Source organism: Salvelinus fontinalis, chromosome 17 (assembly GCF_029448725.1).
Source record: "Salvelinus fontinalis isolate EN_2023a chromosome 17, ASM2944872v1, whole genome shotgun sequence".
Taxonomy (NCBI): Eukaryota; Metazoa; Chordata; class Actinopteri; order Salmoniformes; family Salmonidae; genus Salvelinus; species Salvelinus fontinalis.
In genome coordinates, this window is record NC_074681.1 from 34,468,847 (window position 1) to 34,488,093 (window position 19,247).

A 19,247-nucleotide genomic window follows, 5' to 3' on the forward strand; every position below is an offset into this window, starting at 1 on the left:
AAAACAAACTCTGAACCAATTACATTAATTTGGGGACAGGTCGAAAAGCATGAAACATTTATGGTAATTTAGCTAGCTAGCTTGCACTTGCTAGCTAATTCGTCCTATTTAGCTAGCTTGCTGTTGCTAGCTAATTTGTCCTTGGATATAAAAGATTGAGTTGTGATTTTACCTGAAATGCACAAGGTCCTCTACTCCGACAATTAATCTACACATAAAACAGTCAACCGAATCATTTCTAGTCATCTCTCCTCCTTCTAGGCTTTTTATTCTCTGGACTTTATATTGCAATTGGCTACTTTCATAAATTAGGTGCATTACCGCCACCGACCTCGTTCGTCTTTCAGTCACCCACGTGGGTATAACCAATGAGGAGATGGCACGTGGGTACCTGCTTCTATAAACCAATGAGGAGATGGGAGAGGCAGGACTTGCAGCGAGATCTGCGTCACAAATAGAACTGACTTCTGTTTTAGCGCCTGTCAACGCAGATGCTCGTTGGCGCGCGCGAGCAGTGTGGGTGCAATAATTGAATAATATTTTGCAACGCTAGCGCACACAACACTAAATGACTATCGCCCCGTAGCACTCACTTCCGTCATCATGAAGTGCTTTGAGAGACTAGTCAAGGACCATATCCCCTCCACCCTACATGACACCCTAGACCCACTCCAATTTGCTTACCGCCCCAATAGGTCCACAGACGACGCAATCGCAATCACACTGCACTAACCCATCTGGACAAGAGGAATACCTATGTAAGAATGCTGTTCATCAACTACAGCTCAGGATTTAACACCATAGTACCCTCCAAACTCGTCATTAAGCTGCGTCTCGACCTCGCCCTGTGCAACTGGGCCTTGGACTTCCTGTCAGGCCGCCCCCAGGTGGTGAGGGTAGGTAACAACATCTCCACCCCGCTGATCCTCAACACTGGTGCCCCACAACGGTGCGTTCTCAGCCCTCTCCAGTACTCCCTCTTCACCCATGACTGCGTGGCCATGCACGCCTCCAACTCAATCATCAAGTTTGCAGACAACACTACAGTGGTAGGCTTGATTACAAACAACAACGAGACGGCCTACAGGGAGGAGGTGAGGGCCCTCGGAGTGTGGTGTCAGGAAAATACCCTCATACTCAATGTCAACAAAACAAAGGAGATGATCGTGGACTTCAGGAAAGCAGGGAGCAGCCTCTTTATCCACATCGACGGGACAGTAGTGGAGAAGGTGGAAAGTTTTAAGTTCCTCGACGTACACATCACGGACAAACTGAAACGGTACACCCACACAGACAGTGTGGTGAAGAAGGCGCAGCAGCGCCTCTTCAACCTCAGGAGGCTGAAGAAATTCAGCTTGTCACCAAAAACACTCAAACTTTTACAGATGCATCCTGTCGGGCTGTATCACCGCCTGGTCCTGCAACTGCACAGTTGTACAGGTGCATCAAAGAGGGGACCAAGAGACTGAAAAACAGCTTCTATCTCAAGGCTATCAGACTTTTAAACAGCCATCACTAACATTGAGTGGCTGCTGCCAACATACTGACTCATCTCTAGCCACTTTAATAATGAAAAATTGATGTAATAAATGTATCACTAGCCACTTTAAACAATGCCACTTTATATAATGTTTACATACCCTACATTACTCATCTCAAATGTATATACTGTACTCTATACCATCTACTGCATCTTGCCTATGCCGTTCGGCCATCGCTCATTCATATATTTTTTTGTACATATTCTTATTAATTTCTTTACACTTGTGTGTATAAGGTAGTTGTTATGAAATTGTTAGGTTAGATTACTTGTTAGATATTACTGCATGGTTGGAACTAGAAGCACAAGCATTTCGCTACACTCACATTAACATCTGCTAAACATGTGTATGTGACAAATACATTTGATTTGATTTTTTTGATTTTGTGTAGTCAGCCTGTAAGTGCAAACCAGATGGGATGGCGTATCGCTGCAGAATGCTGTGGTAACCATGCTGGTTAAGTGTGCCTTGAATTCTAAATAAATCACTGACAGTGTCACCAGCAAAGCAGCCCCACACCATCACACCTCCTCCTCCATGCTTAACAGTGGGAACCCCACATGCGGAGATCATCTGTTCACCTACTCTGCATCTCACAAAGACACGGCGGTTGGAACCAAAAATCTCAAATTTGACGAAAGGACAGATTTCCACCGGTCTAATGTTCATTGCTTATGTTTCTTGGCCCAAGCAAGTCTTCTTCTTATTGGTGTCCTTTAGTAGTGGTTAATTTGCAGCAATTCGACCATGAAGGCCTGATTCACGCAGTCTCCTCTGAACAGTTGATGTTGAGATGTGTCTGTTACTTGAACTCGGTGAAGCATTTATTTGGGCTGCAATTTCTGAGGCTGGTAACTCTAATGAACTTATCCGCTGCAGCAGAGGTAACTGTGTGTCTTAATTTCCTGTGGTCGGTCCTCATGAGAGCCAGTTTCATCACAGGGCTTGAAGGTTTTTGCGACTGCACTTGAAGAAATTGTCAACGTTTTAGAAATTTTCCAGATTGACTTACCTTCATGTCTTAAAGCAATGATGGATTGTCGTTTCACTTTGCTTATTTGCCATAATATGGACTTGGTCTGTTACCAAATAGAGCTATGTTCTGAATACCACCCCTACCTTGTCACAACACAACTGATTGTCTCAAACACATTAAGGAAAAACATTTCACAAATTAACAAGACACACCTGTTAATTGAAATGCATTCCAGGTGATTACCTCATGAAGCTTGTTGAGAGAATGCCAAGTGTGTGCAAAGCTGACATCAAGGCAAAGGATGGCTACTTTGAAGAATCTCAAATATAATTGTTTAACAATTTTTTGGGAGTACTACATGATTCCATATGTGTTATTTCATAGTTTTGATGTCTTCACTATTATTCTGCAATGTAGAAAACAGTAAAAATAAAGAAAAACCCTTGAATGGTACTGTACAATACATGACCAAATGTATGCGGACACCTGCTCATCTCATTCCAAAATCATGAGAATTAATATGGATTTGGTCCCCGCTTTACTGCTATTCTTCCATACCGATCTCGACAAACCATTTCTGTATGGACCTTGCTTTGTGCACGGGGGCATTGTCATGCTGAAACATGAAAGGGCCTTCCCAAACTGTTGCCACAAAGCTGGAAGCACAGAGTCGTTTGGAATGTAATTTTATTCTCTAGCGTTAATATTTCCCTTCAATGGAATTAAGGGGCTTAGCCCGAACAATAAAAAACAGCCCCAGACCATTAATCCTCAACCACGAAACATTACAGTTGGCACTATATATTGGGGCAGGTAGCGTTCTCCTGGCATCCGCCAAACCCAGATTAGTCCGTCGGACTATCAAATGGTGAAGTGTGACTCATCACTCCAGAGAACGCGTTTCCACTGCTCCAGAGTCCAATGGCAGAGAGCTTGACACCACTGATGCTTGGCATTGCGCATGGTGGTCTTAGGCTTGTGTGCGGCTACTCGGCCATGGAAACCCATTTCATGAAGCTCCCGATGAACAGTTCTTGTGTTGACGTTACTTCCAGAGGCAGTTTGGAACTCGGTAGTGAGTGTTGCAACCGAGGGCAGACAACAGTCTGCAGCACTTGACAGTCCCTTTCTGTGAACTTGTGTGGCTATCCACTTCACAGCGGAGCTGTTGTTGCTCCCAGACGTTTTCACTTCACAATAAAAGCACTTACAGTTGACGAGGGAAGCTCTAGCAGGGCAGAAATTTGACGAACTGACTTGTTGAAAGGGTGGCATCCTATGACGGTGCCACGTTGAAAGTCACTGAGCTCTTCATTAAGGCTATTTTACTGTCAATGTTTGTCTATGGAGATTGCATGGCTGTGGGCTCAAATTTTATACACCTGTCAGCATTGGGTGTGGCTGAAATAGCCGAATCCACTAATTTGGAGGGGTGTCCACATACTAGTGTATGTGTTACATATTTTTTCATTTGGACAATTGAAAATGAGATGGTGCATCTCAAGAGATTTCATCCTGTAAAATTTATAATAAATAAACATATTTTGTACCCTTCCCCACATCTGTGCCTCGACACAATCCTGTCTCGGAGCTCTAGGGACAATTCCTTCGACCTCATGGCTTGGTTTATGCTCTGACGTGCACTTTCAACTGTGGAACCTTACGTAGACAGACAGCTGTGTGCCTTTCCAAATCATGACCAATCAATTGAATTTACCACAGGTGGACTCCAATCAAGTTGTAGAAACATCTCAAGGATGATCAATGGAAACAGGATGGACCTGAGCTCAATTTCAAGTCGCATAGCAAAGGGTCTGAATACTTATGTAAACAAGGTACTTCTGTGTTTTCTTTTTAATAAAATTTGCAAATAGGTTTTCCACTTGTCATTATGGGGTATTGTGTGTAGATTGATGAGGTGAAAAAAACAATTTAATCCATTTTAGAATAAGGCTGTAGCGTAACAAAATGTGTAAAAAGTTGAGTGGTCTGAATATTTTCCAAATGCACTGTATGTTATATTTGAAAGTAGTTCTGGTCGGTCGTACCCGGAGCAGAGTCTGCTTGTCCTCGCTGTATTCCACCTGGGCGGAGGAAAGGTTGATGACGGAACGCTCCACGCTGTCCCTCTCGTTGCGGTACAGGTAGACGTAGGGCCGGCGCACCACTACATAGCGCTTCACCCAGCCACTGGTGTGGGGCTCCAGGAAGTGTAGGTAGCCTTTCTTAGAGATGATGGGGCTGAAACAAACATCATTTCCATTTTAATATTTGTTGTTGATTTAGTAAAAAAAAAAAAAAAAAGCCCATTCAATACATTGATTATTATCCAAATAGCTCAGGTGTTGTTTATATATTTTCCAACATGAACTTGATTCTAAATAATTAATCTAGCATGGATACTGTCTATCATAATTCACCACAATATCATAGTGCATGACTCATCTGGTCTCTATGGAATGCTGTACAGTAGTCCTAGTTCAATCATATTTTTGATATATTCCTTTCCCTAATTTTGTCATTTAACTATAAGATGTAAACATTGTGTTTTTTAAAATTCTACCTGGAGGCTTTTGCCATAGTGATAACCAAAAATGGTCTGGTCTCACCTGACGCGGATCTCCTGGATGTCAGGGACGAATGTGCAGCCTCTACCCAGGGTCCTCTTCTTGTCCACAGGACTGAAGGGGTCCAGGTCTGGGGTGGAAGCGCCAGAGCTGGGCTCAGTGTGTCTGCAGACCAGGGAAAAACACTTTCTCAGCGTTCTCAAAATATTCTCTGTGCTCTCTCAATGTTCTATCAATGCCCTATTAACAAGGTCCTCTCAACAAAGAGAACAAACTCATTTGCATATACTATTTGTCCAGGAGCAAGTCTTGGGTGAATAAAATGGGAGTAAGGGGTGACAGTTGAAAGGCGAAAGGCCACATACCTGATGTCATAATGTCCCTCCACCAATGAGGGGCAAGTAGAGGACGGAGTTAGAGTGCTCAGACTAGAAGAGGACGGAGACATCAGCGATGCTGACATCTCAGACAGCTGAAACACACACACACATACAAGCGCATACAGATAATCACACAGACACACACACACAGATATGCACGTACACGAGAACAAACAAACACACACAAATAAGCACACACAAACACACACATACAGTGACACCATTATACATAAATCAACAGCTCCCATGTACTGTATTGCACTTTGAAGGGTCTGCAAGGTCTGATACTAATCAGGCAATGCGATGAGGTCATGAGAAGAGATAGGTTTCTGCCCCGGGCTTTTTGGTTAAACATGTTACAGACAACATGCTGTAGTAGAGATAAAGAAGCCTGCCATTCTCTGAGAGGGGGGGGGAAGAGGGGGCTAGGGGTATGATCAGGCTAGGTTGAGGAGGGTCTGGGTGAAGGATTCCATCGGCCAGAGGTAAATCTACAGAGAATATGGGACCTTGGCTTAGGGGATGGGGGTTTATGATTGATGATGAGGATATGAGCAAGTACACGTAATGAATGAAGGAACAGAGTGCGGTGAATCGTTTAGTTATTTTGTTTTTAGTTCTTTGTTAGAATGCAGTTCCTCGTTAGAATTCAGTCATTTGTTGGAATACTAAATTCCCGAAGAGGCTGAGTGTGTGAACGAGACAGGGGATCAGGAGGGGAAAGAACGAAGATGACAAGAATCTTGGGTGGGCTCAGTGACAATGGGCCGGAGTCTACAGGGGGCAAGTTTTTATGGGATGCTTTGGGCTAGGGCCTGGCTGGTTAAAAGTAGCCTGCATGGGGTACTGGAAGTGGGTTATAGAGGGGGTTAAAGGGCCTGGGGGCTGGGGCTCACCTTGCTCTCACTGGCACTGCTGCTCACCTGGCTGTACTCCCTGTTGAAGGTGTGCATGAGCAGCCGCAGACACTGAGACCCCAGGAGGAAAAGAGGAGGAGGAGGAGGAGGAAGAAAAACAAAGAATATTATTACTCATAACAACTACCAATAAAAGTTACAATGCATTTTAATCCAACAAAGAGAGACAACCAAAAAGGTCGCCAAGCAAGTGTTAGGCCTGGTTCCTAACTGAAGCCAGGTACTGGTAGTCACCTTGGCAGCCAGCTCCCTCTGCCTCTGGCTGGGGCTCTCCAGGGCGGGGCTACCCCCGGGACAGTGGCTGAGGATGGGGCTCTTGGCAAAGTCGCTAATGTCACCACTCTTGCAGAGGGCGTCCTGCCCCACTGCCAGGGTGGCCTCCAGTTTCTCCCGCAGCAGCAGGTAGTGCCTGGTCTTCTCCACCTGTACAGACACAACCAGAGAAACCATTGACTTTCTTTTGGCACAAAATGGCCGCCATGCATCGTCCAGATGAGTCACCTTCATTGTTGAGTATTAACTCTATTCAATAAAAGGTACTTTGAAAACAGCTACTGTATATGAATGCCAACCATGATGCATAATGTGTTCCTATTTATTGACCAACCAATTCTATCACACTTGACTCCACTACTCTGTGGAGTCTTCGCCCCAAACACCCTACAGACCCCACCAATGCCAGCCCTCACCTCCTGCAGCAGGCTGAGTTTCTCCAGCTCCCATTGGTGGTCCAGGATGAGGCTGTCGCTACGGGGCCTCCATCCAGCCAGGTTCTCTTCCCCACGGACGTATGCCACTGAGGTGTCCAAGACGCGCCTGCGCCGCCGCTGCATGCCTGAGGTGAACAAGAGGGCAACAGAGTGTTTTATATATGGCTGTAGAATAACAGATACATACTGCCAAGAGATCATTTGGTGATATGCCCTGTGGTTAAATCAAGGTTCTGATGCACACAGGATGACAGACATGCGGCATCCATGCTTGTGACAAATTGTGTAAGGGTGACAACATGGTGGAGCGTTCATTTTTCTCAAGCTTCATCTGTGTCATTCTTTAACTTACCGGGACTTCCGGCATCAGCGACATGGCAGAGACTGACTTCATACACTCCAGTGACACGATTACTGAGAGAGAGAGCGAGAGCGAGAGAGAGAGAGAGAGCGAGAGAGAGGAGAGAATGAGTTGTGTCTACTCTATAAACAACATAGAAATAAAGTTGAGATTCAGAGTTCCAGAAAGAAGGTCGAACCTCTCTGAGGGCCTGAGACAGCCGGTGCTGAAGAGGTTCCTGATGGAGCGTGAGGCGGGGAGCTTGGCGTCACGGGAGTAGAACACCATGCAGAAGTCTTTGGTGATCACTGTTGGTTGGGTGCAGTTCTCCATCTTGAAGAAAGTTAGAACAAAATGTATCCAAATCAGAACGCACTTAATCCAAGCCGATATTTACTTGGGTTACGGTTTAGATGTCATGTTTAGGTTCGATTGTTGATGCGTTTACCTCTAGGTAAGCGGAGAGAGTGATGTAGATCTTTTCTCCATAGGGAGTGACACGGTTCAGGAGGAGGGAGTTGTGCATGGAGCTATCCCACGCCGCCTCAAACCGGTAAAAAGTCCTGTTCAGTCAACATACAGGCAAACGTTACAGGGGTTTTGTGTATAGAACTTGTTTTCATTTTGTCAATGGTGAATGAATGGAGACATGTAATATGATTTTTCTCCATCAGCATATCAGTGGAAAAAAATGATTGAGTTGCGCAAGACCCTCAAAAACAAGGGACACTCAAACAAACTGTGTATACACATGTTTACAAGGACAGAAACGAACACCTTTGAGTTCACCTTTTAGAGTGAAGTCAAATGAAATCATGAGGAAACAGACAACAACGACAACAGAAAGCGGATTCGGGGAACATACAATTGAGAAGAGAGAAGGAGAAAGGTTGGGTGTTATACCTATGTTCAACTCCCAGGGACACACTGCCATACAGCGAAGCGCGAAGAGAAAAGGGCGAGAAGTTATAAGCAAAGCAGCTTGGCTGTGGATTTTACAGTAACACAATAGAACATTGGGTAAAAATACATGTGGTCTTCAGTGCCAAAATACGGTAAAAAAAAAGAGAATACGGTAAAAAAAGAGAAAAAGAGAACGAGAGAAAACAAACATACTCAAAATGTTCCATTATGGAAAAGGACATTAATACACAACCATGTTATTAGGTGTTACAGTATGTACAGGAACTAGCTGTGAAAGAGGAGAGGGGACGTACTTGTCATTATATGAGGGCCAGATGTAGCCCGCAGATAGAATGTTGAGAGACAGGATGTTGGGGTCGATGATGGTCTCATCAGCCTCTGGAGTATTCCGGATGCGCCCTGAGAGGTCAAAGGTCAGGGATGGATCTTTATGTGCTGTAAATATGAATCTATGCAATCTTTATGCACCGTAAAGATGGATCTATGGGATATTTATGTGCGGTAAAGATGAATTTACTGTGCACATGTCATTGTCATCTACTTTCATCCGTACTCACCCACCACCAGCTCCTTGACCTCTTTCCACTCCACGTCATTTCCTGTCTCGTGCGCTATGGTGACTGTGATCCTCCGCTGGATGCCCTGATGAAGCAGGAAGGTTCCGTGGCAGGGCATGCCCCCTCTGTGGTCCACCACGGAAGGGATGTAGCTAAGGACAAAAAATGGCATAGTCATCAATGACACACATCAATGCCCCTAATCTGTCAGTAATGCTTTATTTTGCAGTTCTATTACCACTGGTATTTACCATGAAATTACTTAATGAGAAAATGCTGCAATTTCATTGGCTAAAGGTGCAATGTGTAGAAATCAATCCATAATTTCCTGGTTGCAAAAACTCAACTAATAATTTGCCTAATTTCAGTTTATATGACAAAACAAGCAGTCATTGTGTAGAGAATCATTGTACCATCTAAACCGCTGTGAAATATATTTTCCATAACCAAAAATATTGTATTTTCAGCTGTTTGAAGCTGGTGTACAAAACCGAAAGTAAAAGACAAAACTTAAGAATCGGAAGCATAGAAATAGTGCATGTATAACAGATCTACCGCTTCTTAGACTTGCTTTCAATGAGAATGACAGCTCTATAATTCATATTTCTATGTGAATTTGGTTGGGTTGCCCAAAAAGTGACATATTGCAGCTCTAATGACCATGAAGACGGGGAAATATTTTTCAAGGTGCTTTGGAGAGGACACTGATTGGGCTGCCTTGACATAAGAGAACAAATGTTTTATTTTTTTATTTAATTAGGCAAGTCATTAAGAACAAATTCTTATTTACAATGACGGCCTAGGAACAGTGGGTTAACTGCCTTGATCAGGGGCAGAAAGACACATTTTTACCTTGTCAGCTTGGGGATTTGATCTAGCAACCTTACGGTTGCTGGCCCAATTCTCTAACCTCTAGGCTACCTGCTGCCCCAAATAACAAACTTGGGGTTAAAATACTGTCATGACGTTACCTTTCCCCCTTTTCTCTCCACTCTACAGAATGGATTATTGGAAAGCCCTTTGTGAACGTAGAGAATGTATGGTAACATCAAAAGGTTGGGGAATGGAACAATATTTCCCTTTCTCAACCAGTTGAAAGTGTCTGTTGGTACTTAAAGATTATGATGTCAGATCAGTTGTTGTCTGGGACATTATATCTGATGATTGGATGACATAAATTGTATTTTGGAAAGTCTACACATTCTAGTGTGTAGACTTTCAGATTCACATTCACATCAGATTCACATGGAATTGTTGTGCAATTTAAATGTTTAAATATGAAATTATTTGTGAAAATATTAAATGTAATTTTTGCCTCCTAAATAAGATCATTGTTTCATAGTAAAACGTAGGCCCAGTCAGTGGCCACATCCAAATGAACAGACATTGGTTGAGAACTATGAAACACGCCCTTTTCTCCCCCAGTACAAAAGCCTGTTGACAGAAGTCCACGTCAGTTCCCGATGACGTGAGGACTGGTGTCCGTACATTTAAATGGCTGAATCTCAACGTGGAGGTGACAATCACAACGCTGGAATGGTGAATTTCGACTAGACCAGCCAGAATACTGCACGAACATTTATGGCAACTTGTTATGAACTATTATACACAAAGAAGAAGTGATACATCCTAGACATCGAGTTATCAGCTGCAGCTGTAAACGTACGTGGCCTAGGTGAGAACAGACATCTCCTAACAACAACAGGGTACTTTAACGTATCCGCTCTACAACACTACGACCAGAAAGATTATTCAAAGGACAATGGCGATCTCTGCTGGGTAAACCAGTCTTCCAGCTCTCATCCATCTATCGAGCGCAGCTCAGAGTAAATATATATATCTTGCATTTTCCTTTTCCGAATGGGCGGTTATTAGAATGCATAAGATTCTGTATTTACGGTAGCAAAGCTTCTCAAGGTCCGATAGAGACCCAATCCCTTTGTCCCTCAGTCTTCCCGCTCTTTCATTCAAACCCAATCCCCTTCCTGTGTGTAAACAGCTATCATATCGGGTTAGCCCACTAGGGGCTTTTCATGACATGATTAGTAATCGATGTGTGATCTATCCTGTGTGTATATATATGTAATTCTGTGTCATTATTTAGGTATTTAGTAAATAAATAATTAAGCCAATTTGTGTATTCCTGATTCAACTTGTTAGCTAGGGTTCGTGAAGATAGCCAAGTACGTACGACAATCAGAACGAGACCGGTCAAGGTGACGATTAACAATTGACTGCTATTGATATAAAAGAGCTTCAGGTCTTTAAGAGAGTGGATTCGGGAGATAACCGCTCTATATAAATGAATGCTTCCGTGGTGCCCCAGGTTATTAATGGTGTAATTGTTGCATGGTTTAATTCAATCACGTAATCAATTAAATGTTAGGTAATCGATTTGATAAAATAGCATGTCATATAATTTAATCATAGTCAGAGACACGACAATACTTACTCTCCATTGGCCTCCAGCTCACAGATCTCAAAGAAGGCCATGAGGTCATATTTGGAGTGGCATGGGCCAGCCGTGGAACGGGTCAGGGTATTCAGCTTGGTTGCTGGTACTGTGAAAGAGAAGGTCAGAAATGTGTCTGAATATTTGTGACACGCAAGCACAATGAGGTGGATGAAGGTAGGGATGCTTAAAAAGACCCTGTCTTTCAAAGATAATTCGTAAAAATCCAAATAACTTCACAGATCTTCAATGTAAAGGGTTTAAACACTGTTTTCCGTGCTTGTTCAATGAACCATAAACAATGAATGAACATGCACCTGTGGAATGGTTGTTAAGACACTAACAGCTTACAGACGGTAGGCAATTAAGGTCACAGTTATGAAAACTTAGGACACTAAAGAGGCCTTTCTACTGACTCTGAAAAACACCAAAAGAAAGATGCCCAGGGTCCCTGCTCATCTGCGTGAACGTGCCTTAAGCATACTGCAAGGAGGCATGAGGACTGCAGATGTCTCCAGGGCAATAAATGGTAATGTCCGTACTGTGAGACGCCTAAGACAGCACTACAGGGAGACAGGATGGACAGCTGATCGTCCTCGCAGTGGCAGACCACATGTAACAACACCTGCACAGGATCGGTACATCCAAACATCACACCTGCGGGACAGATACAGGATGGCAACAACAACTGCCCGAGTTACACCAGGAACACACAATTTTTCTTAGAAGGAATGAGCGTTACACCAAGGCCTGTACTCTGGAGCAAGATAGATTTGGAGGTGGAGGGTCCATCATGGTCTGGGGTGGTGTGTCACAGCATCATCGGACTGAGCTTGTTGTCATTGCAGGCAATCTCAACGCTGTGCGTTACAGGGGAGACATCCTCCTCCCTCATGTGGTACCCTTCCTGCAGGCTCATCCTGACATGACCATCCAGCAATGCCACCAGCCATACTGCTCGTTCTGTGCGTGATTTCCTGCAAGACAGGAATGTCAGTGTTCTGCCATGGCCAGCGAAGAACCCGGATCTCAATCCCATTGAGCATGTCTGGGACCTGTTGGATCGGAGGGTGAGGGCTAGGGCCATTCCCCCCAGAAATGTACGGGAACTTGCAGGTGCCTTGGTGGAAGAGTGTGGTAATATCTCACAGCAAGAACTGGCAAATCTGGTGCAGTCCATGAGGAGGAGATGCACTGCAGCACCACACCAGATACTGAGTGTTACTTTTGATTTTGACCCCCCTTTGTTCAGGGACAAATTATTCAACTTCTGTTAGTCACATGTCTGTGGAACATGTTCAGTTTATGTCTCAGTTGTTGAATGTTATGTTCATACAAATATTTACACATGTTAAGTTTGCTGAAAATAAACCCAGTTGACAGTGAGAGGGCGTTTATTTTTTTGCTGAGTTTATATATAAAACATACATAAATAATTTTTTTATTCTCCAGTAATGCCTTCTTGAACAGATGCACAATCGAGAGCATCCTGTCGGGCTGTATCACCGTATCAACTGCTCCGCCCACAACCGTAAGGCTCTCCAGAGGGTAGTGTTGTCTGCACAACGCATCACCGGGGGCAAACTACCTGCCCTCCAGGACACCTACACCACCCGATGTAACAGGAAGGCCATAAAGATCATCAAGGACAACAACCACCCGAGCCTCTGCCTGTTCACCCCGCTGTCATCCAGAAGGCGAGGTCAGTACAGGTGCATCAAAGCAGGGACCGAGAGACTGAAAAACAGCTTCTATCTCAAGGCCATCAGACTGTTAAACAGCCACCACTAACATTGAGTGGCTGCTGCCAACATACTAACTCAACTCCGCCCACTTTAATAATGGAAAAATTGTGGAAAAATGTATCACTAGCCACTTTAAACAATGCCACTTAATATAATGTTTACATACCCTTCATTACTCATCTCATATGTATATGTATATACTGTACTCCAATATCATCTACTGCATCTTGCCATCTTGATGTAATATATCACTAGCCACTTTAAACAATGCCACTTTATACAATGTTTACATACCCTACATTACTCATCTCATATGTATATACTGTACTCTATACCATCTACTGCATCTTGTCATCTTTATGTAATACATGTATCACTAGCTACTTTAAACAATGCCACTTTTATATGTTTACATACCCTACATTACTCATCTCATATGTATATACTGTACTCTATACCATCTACTGCATCTTGCCTATGCCGTTCTGTACCATCACTCATTCATATATTTTAATGTACATATTCTTCATCCCTTTACACTTGTGTGTATAAGCTAGTTGTTGTGAAATTGTTAGGTTAGATTACTCGTTGGTTATTACTGCATGGTCGGAACTAGAAGCACAAGCATTCCGCTACACTTGCATTAACATCTGCTAACCATGTGTATGTGACAAATCAAATTTGATTTGATTTGATGTGAACTTTCATGTGCCTCAATTGCAAACTTGCATGGGATCTGTAAATATTAATACAAATATTAAATGATGAGTTTAGCCAAGGAGAAAGCACTGAGATAAATAGGGAGAAAGACAGGATCCTTTCTGATTGGCTGAGATAATGGAGGGGTTGACCATGCTGATGGTTGGCCATAAGCATTTTCTGTCATAAGCCCCATTTGTGATGGTTCGTCACATTTGTACTACTAACCAATATCTGGTTAGCATTCTCGTACAAAATGGCTGCAGTGCCATCTTGCTCAGCTTGGTGGCTGGCACTTTCACACAGATGTAGAAGGAGACACATACCAAACAAACCACTCACCTGGTTTAGACAAGGGCATGACCCTTGGGAACTGCCTCCTAGAAGGTCGAAGAGGACTGAAATAGAAGTGTGAACTTTTAAAATGGTCTACTTTAGCAAGAAAGTGAAACGGGATCATTTGAAGTAGAAGAGGGCAAGTAGAGTTTTCTCACCTGATGAGGTCTTTGCAGAGGGGTGGGAATGGCTGTTTCTGGTAGTGGCCAAACACCTCAAAGACGATGGGCTGGGTCTTGATGTACTCCACAAACGACTTGGTAACCTCTACCGTGATCTAATAGATAATCAAAAGCGAGGTAGGCTATCAACAAAGTCCCTTAACAAGGCCAGCGACAATAGGATGATTACAAGGCAATACAACAACCATCTGTAATTCATGATTCCTTCATGGTAATATCATAGAAATAACACTTGTAGTAACCTATGAATAATAATGAATAGCAATGTTATTTCTGGTCAGCGCTTACATTCTGTACATGGTAGAATCCCAGCGGAGGTCCTCTGCCAGTGTTCTTGAGTGGCTCAGTGGAGAAAGCCTCATCATGTCGGTGGATGAAGCTGGAAGTAGGGAAACCACATTCAATCAATATGCGTACATATTCACTATACATATATATTAAAACTACGATACTGTTGCATTACTACTATGGACTATTGACTACTCTCAATATGCCGCACTGATTATGATCACATTTAGTGGACACTTGTCTTGCACCATCAGACGAGTCTACTTTAGGAATAACACTAACCATAAGAATTTTGTTTGTTTAAACCAAGAGAGGATGGAGTCGTTTCTGGGTGAAGAAAAGAGAGAAGTGAAAGGTCTTGAAAGACAAGGCTTTTGCATTTACATTTTAGTCATTTAGCAGATGCTCTTATTCAGAGAGAATTACAGTAGAAATTATGGGAAGGTGCTTTGCTTATGGGGCACAGACAGAATTTTCACCGAGTGAGCTCAGGGATTTGAGACAGCAACCTTTCAGTTGCTGGCACAATGCTCTAAACCACTAGGCTACCTGCCGCCCTTTTCCATAGCATAGCTTTAAAATAGTTAACGTGTTAGATGTCTTCTAAAATGTAGATTCCTGCCTAAATAAAAATCGTTGTAAATTGCTGAGGAGACAAACTCAAGTACATAGTCAAGACATAAAATAAAGTTGAGGAATAAGCCTTGAGATGACTCATTTGCTTTCTACACATAACAATCAAATCATAAACGACTAACTATAAGATTTCACCTTCGTTATAACTGTCAAATAGATGATCATATTTAGTGACAGTGCAAAATTGCCACCATTTCATAGACTCTGCCTCCCTGCACCTAAACAAGCCGTCCTGGATTGTTTTCCCCACATCCTCATTACTCTGGCAGTGACATGTGTTACTGTTGATGTCATGTCTACAGCGCTATCACCTCTCTTGCTTTGCTAGCCTTTCGGTTGGCATAGCAGTGAGCAAGACTCTCGCTTACCGACCTCTTCCGAGTGTCCATATGCGGCTTGCGGTGGTGCTTGGTCAAGTGACTGCCGCGGGGATTTCTGCTCTAACAATTCTATGGATGTAACTGGCACATTCAACACTGGACGTGGCTCTAATCGGGTACTTCTCCATTGAACTGTATCAATTCCAATAGTGTCGCTATAAAGCCCCTCTTTCCCTCTGGCCTCGCCGTTATTAAAGGATTGTGAGTCGGGTTGGCTATTCTCAAAGGGGCTCATCACAGAAAATGCAATTGATGTCACGTGTTGGACTGAAACCTGGCAACAACCCTTATGAATGTTTGTCTTTTAACCTTGAGATCAGACCTCAAACTGGCTTTAACTCAGGTACAGAATCTGACCTCATTTGAATGCCTAGCGCTCAAACTGTTTGGCCCAAAACCACCGCTCCTCATTTTGATATCCAGGCCTCCCATATTCTCCCTTTTCTTCCACTCAAGAGTTAAGGCACGAACATCTTCCTGCTCCATGTGCTGCTTGGGAACTTAAACGTTCGTGTACACTCCAGCATGTGAATTTTACAACGTATGTCAAAGGCTACAACCTGGACCTGGTGTGCTACACTGGCATAGATCCCTGCGACATGTGTGGCCTGACCCTCACCATTTCTGACCACGTGGCCATCCTATTTAATCTTTCCATCTCCCTCCCCAAGCCCTGTACCAAATGCACCATGACCCTCGGAAATGCAAAAACTCTCAACCCCCCTGATTGAACTGATTCAGTCCCATGAGAACCCTTGACACTCTCTACAAGGCCAAGTCTACCCACTACTCTAACATCAGTAAAGGTCATAACCCGAGAGCTCCCTTCTCCATGATCTAGAAGCTACTACTGCCACGTAACGACCCCCCCTCACTCTCCACCTTCTCCCCTGTTGATGCGGTGTTCATCTCTGGTCTAGACACCAAAGCCTCAACCTGCTCACTTGACCCTATGCCCAACTCCCACTCTTTCCCCTCATGGTTGACATTGTCAATGTGTCCCTCTGCTCTGGCTCTGTAACCCCTGAACTCAAACTGGCTGTTACCACACCCATTCTGAAAAAACAAGGACCCAGCTAACCTCAACAACTCCCGGCCCATATCCAACCTTACCTTCCTGGCTAAAGTCATTGAGCGGTGCTGTAGGTTCCCAACTCCAGCCGCACATAACATCTTTGAGTCCCTTCAAATCAGGCGTTTTAGGCTCAGTCTTAGGGCCACTCTTAATCATCATCTATATTGTACCATTCCGGCCAAATCCTCCGTCAACACAATCTGGAATTCCAATGTTACGCTGATGACACACAAATCTATGTTCACTCCAAACCCACCTCTGACACCCCCCCCCCATCATCACTTGTCAACTGTCTAAAAAAACATAAAAAAATGGATGAGCTCGACGTCCGGAAGTTCAACGGCAATAAGACAGAAGCTATGTTGGTGGCACCCAGATCTCTCCTGAAGAAGGTTGAGGAGTTTGACCTTAACGTCGACGGCTGCTCGATCTGTCCTACCTCTCAGGTGAATAATCTGAGGGTCATCCCCGATTCCACACTCACCTTTGATGCCCACATTAAAACCATCACAAAAGCCGCCTTCTTCCATCTCAAGAACATAGGCAGTCTCAGCCCCTCACTTACCGACTCGATTGCTGAAACCCTTATATATGCCTTCATTACCTCACACCTGGACTATTGCAATGGACTCCCTGCCAGCTCCCTCAACAAACGTCAGTATATCTAGAACTCAGCTATAAGACTCCTCACCCGCAACAAACCCTGGGAGCACATCACACCCATACCTCTCTACCTCCACTGGCTTCCAATCAAATTCCTTCTCCTCACCTACACATCCATGCATGACTTGGCTCCCTTCTATCTTTCCAACATGTAACACATCTACACCCCCACCCGCAGCCTTCGATCCTCTGTCTCTTGTCTACTGGTCACCCCCTTTCACCAGACTACACTGCATGGGGGATTGTGCCTTCAGCAATGCCACCCCTACTCTCTGGAACGTTCTCACCCCTGAAGTCCTGGTGCGTTTTAAACCTTGGCCTAGCTGTTTTTTGGTCTTTTTAATCTTCTTATCGTGTAAGGGATACAGAGATTGTCCAAGTAAGCCTCTCAATTTGAACTGCCTTGATGACTTTGTCGCTGTCGTTGCTGTTCTTTCTTTGTTGTCCATTTTTCGGGTGTCATGCGCCTTACTTTTAGTATCGTCATGTTTATGTATTAGCAATTTTTTCTTACTCTGCAAGTGTCCTTGGGTATCTTGAAAGATGCAAATAAAATGTATTATTAATATCATTATAGCACTGACGGCAAAGAATGTTTCCCGCCATGTGACGCAGAGACGTTATAACTGCAGCTTTTCGTCAGTCTGTGCTCAAGAGAAAGGGGTCTTGTCTCAGTTCTATTCTTCAGTTCAAATTTTTCCATGTTGGGTCGGTTTAAATCCCAGTGTGAACATCATAGAGAGATTAAACTAGTAGTATGGGTGTTGGGTTTCAGGAAACCCCACGAGGGGTTGCGACATACTGATCTGGATAGGCCAAAACACGCAAGACATCGCTGCCTGTGCTCTCAAGGTCGTACTGCCTTGGTTAGCGGCCGGACTCACACATACACCTATGGAGTTGAATGGTACGAAATTAAATGTTTTGTTTCTAAACAGTCCACAGACACATTTAGAAGGTAAAAGCATATTCAGAACCGGTCCAATACCCATGGTACTCCCTGAATTCAGGGAGTTTACATTCTTAAAGTACCTGAACCACTGGCACTTGCAGATGTTCCTAAGGAGAGATTTTAGAAACAAATGCCTCTTTATGCATCATCTTGTCATCATCATCATTCAAAACACTTTTCCTCGCTGACATCTTGTCAAGTCTCTCCCTAAAACCGTCCTGGTCAAAGCTAAAATACAACAAAATGAAAGGGCTTGAACGAATGGGAGGCGCTTACTTGAACTGGCAGAAGATGTCAGCATACTCAGCGGAAATGCTGGAGGCCTGCAGCACCGTGACCCTGAAGGTGAAGGTGGAGCCTATGTGGAGGTGGGACAGGGCCTTCTCCAGGGGCAGTTCCAGACCCAGACCACCCTTCAGTGGGCTCCTGGGGACCTCTGGTGTGGCTGTGATGGGGGACAAGTCTGTGGTCATGGTAAGTACACATGATAAAGACAGTAAATGCCTGCAGTCCTGCACACGGTATGACGCGGAGACACAGTGCTTTACTCCTGCGCCATGACTTACACAAATTATAAGTACATGCCCTTTCAGTTAAGTCTTCCCCTACTAAACAAATGTGTGCTGTCCATATCTACCGCCACAATTATGTAATCGAAAAACAATATGATTGGTAGGATCTCCTTACCTGCACAGGTGTTGTTGTTGACCTCGTCAGGGTCAGCTCCTATATCAGAGTTCTGTCCCTCCCCTTCCACGAAGCGTAGCTCTTCATGAGAGGTGTTAGAATGGGACATGCCGCCAGAACACGACTCTGTCTGGAACTGACCAGCCAAACACATGGCCTTTTAAATATTGACACAGCATTTTCATAATCTAGATACTGAATGCAGACAGCGATTTGGCAAGTATTCAAGTTCATGTATCA

General features: G+C 43.9%; 1 protein-coding gene across 41 annotated transcripts in view; it reads right to left on the reverse strand.

Annotated features, from left to right (window-relative positions):
* LOC129814186 (kinesin-like protein KIF1A) overlaps positions 1 to 19,247 on the reverse strand; it is a 52,093-nt gene that overhangs the window by 4,443 nt on the left and 28,403 nt on the right. For 22 of the 41 annotated variants that reach the window (XM_055867092.1, XM_055867102.1, XM_055867105.1 and 19 more), the window contains 19 exons: positions 19,008 to 19,143; positions 18,597 to 18,783; positions 14,897 to 14,941; positions 14,615 to 14,705; positions 14,303 to 14,421; positions 14,151 to 14,224; positions 11,365 to 11,473; positions 8,913 to 9,064; positions 8,649 to 8,754; positions 8,335 to 8,358; positions 7,880 to 7,994; positions 7,631 to 7,764; positions 7,444 to 7,505; positions 7,071 to 7,216; positions 6,616 to 6,804; positions 6,361 to 6,432; positions 5,450 to 5,556; positions 5,127 to 5,249; positions 4,566 to 4,758 (listed from right to left, as the gene is read on the reverse strand). In XM_055867092.1, coding sequence (XP_055723067.1) covers positions 4,566 to 4,758; positions 5,127 to 5,249; positions 5,450 to 5,556; positions 6,361 to 6,432; positions 6,616 to 6,804; positions 7,071 to 7,216; positions 7,444 to 7,505; positions 7,631 to 7,764; positions 7,880 to 7,994; positions 8,335 to 8,358; positions 8,649 to 8,754; positions 8,913 to 9,064; positions 11,365 to 11,473; positions 14,151 to 14,224; positions 14,303 to 14,421; positions 14,615 to 14,705; positions 14,897 to 14,941; positions 18,597 to 18,783; positions 19,008 to 19,143 — 2,184 coding nt within the window. The remainder of the gene's footprint in view (positions 1 to 4,565; positions 4,759 to 5,126; positions 5,250 to 5,449; positions 5,557 to 6,360; positions 6,433 to 6,615; positions 6,805 to 7,070; positions 7,217 to 7,443; positions 7,506 to 7,630; positions 7,765 to 7,879; positions 7,995 to 8,334; positions 8,359 to 8,648; positions 8,755 to 8,912; positions 9,065 to 11,364; positions 11,474 to 14,150; positions 14,225 to 14,302; positions 14,422 to 14,614; positions 14,706 to 14,896; positions 14,942 to 18,596; positions 18,784 to 19,007; positions 19,144 to 19,247) is intronic. The other 19 variants (XM_055867124.1, XM_055867123.1, XM_055867119.1 and 16 more) reach the window with 10 other exon arrangements.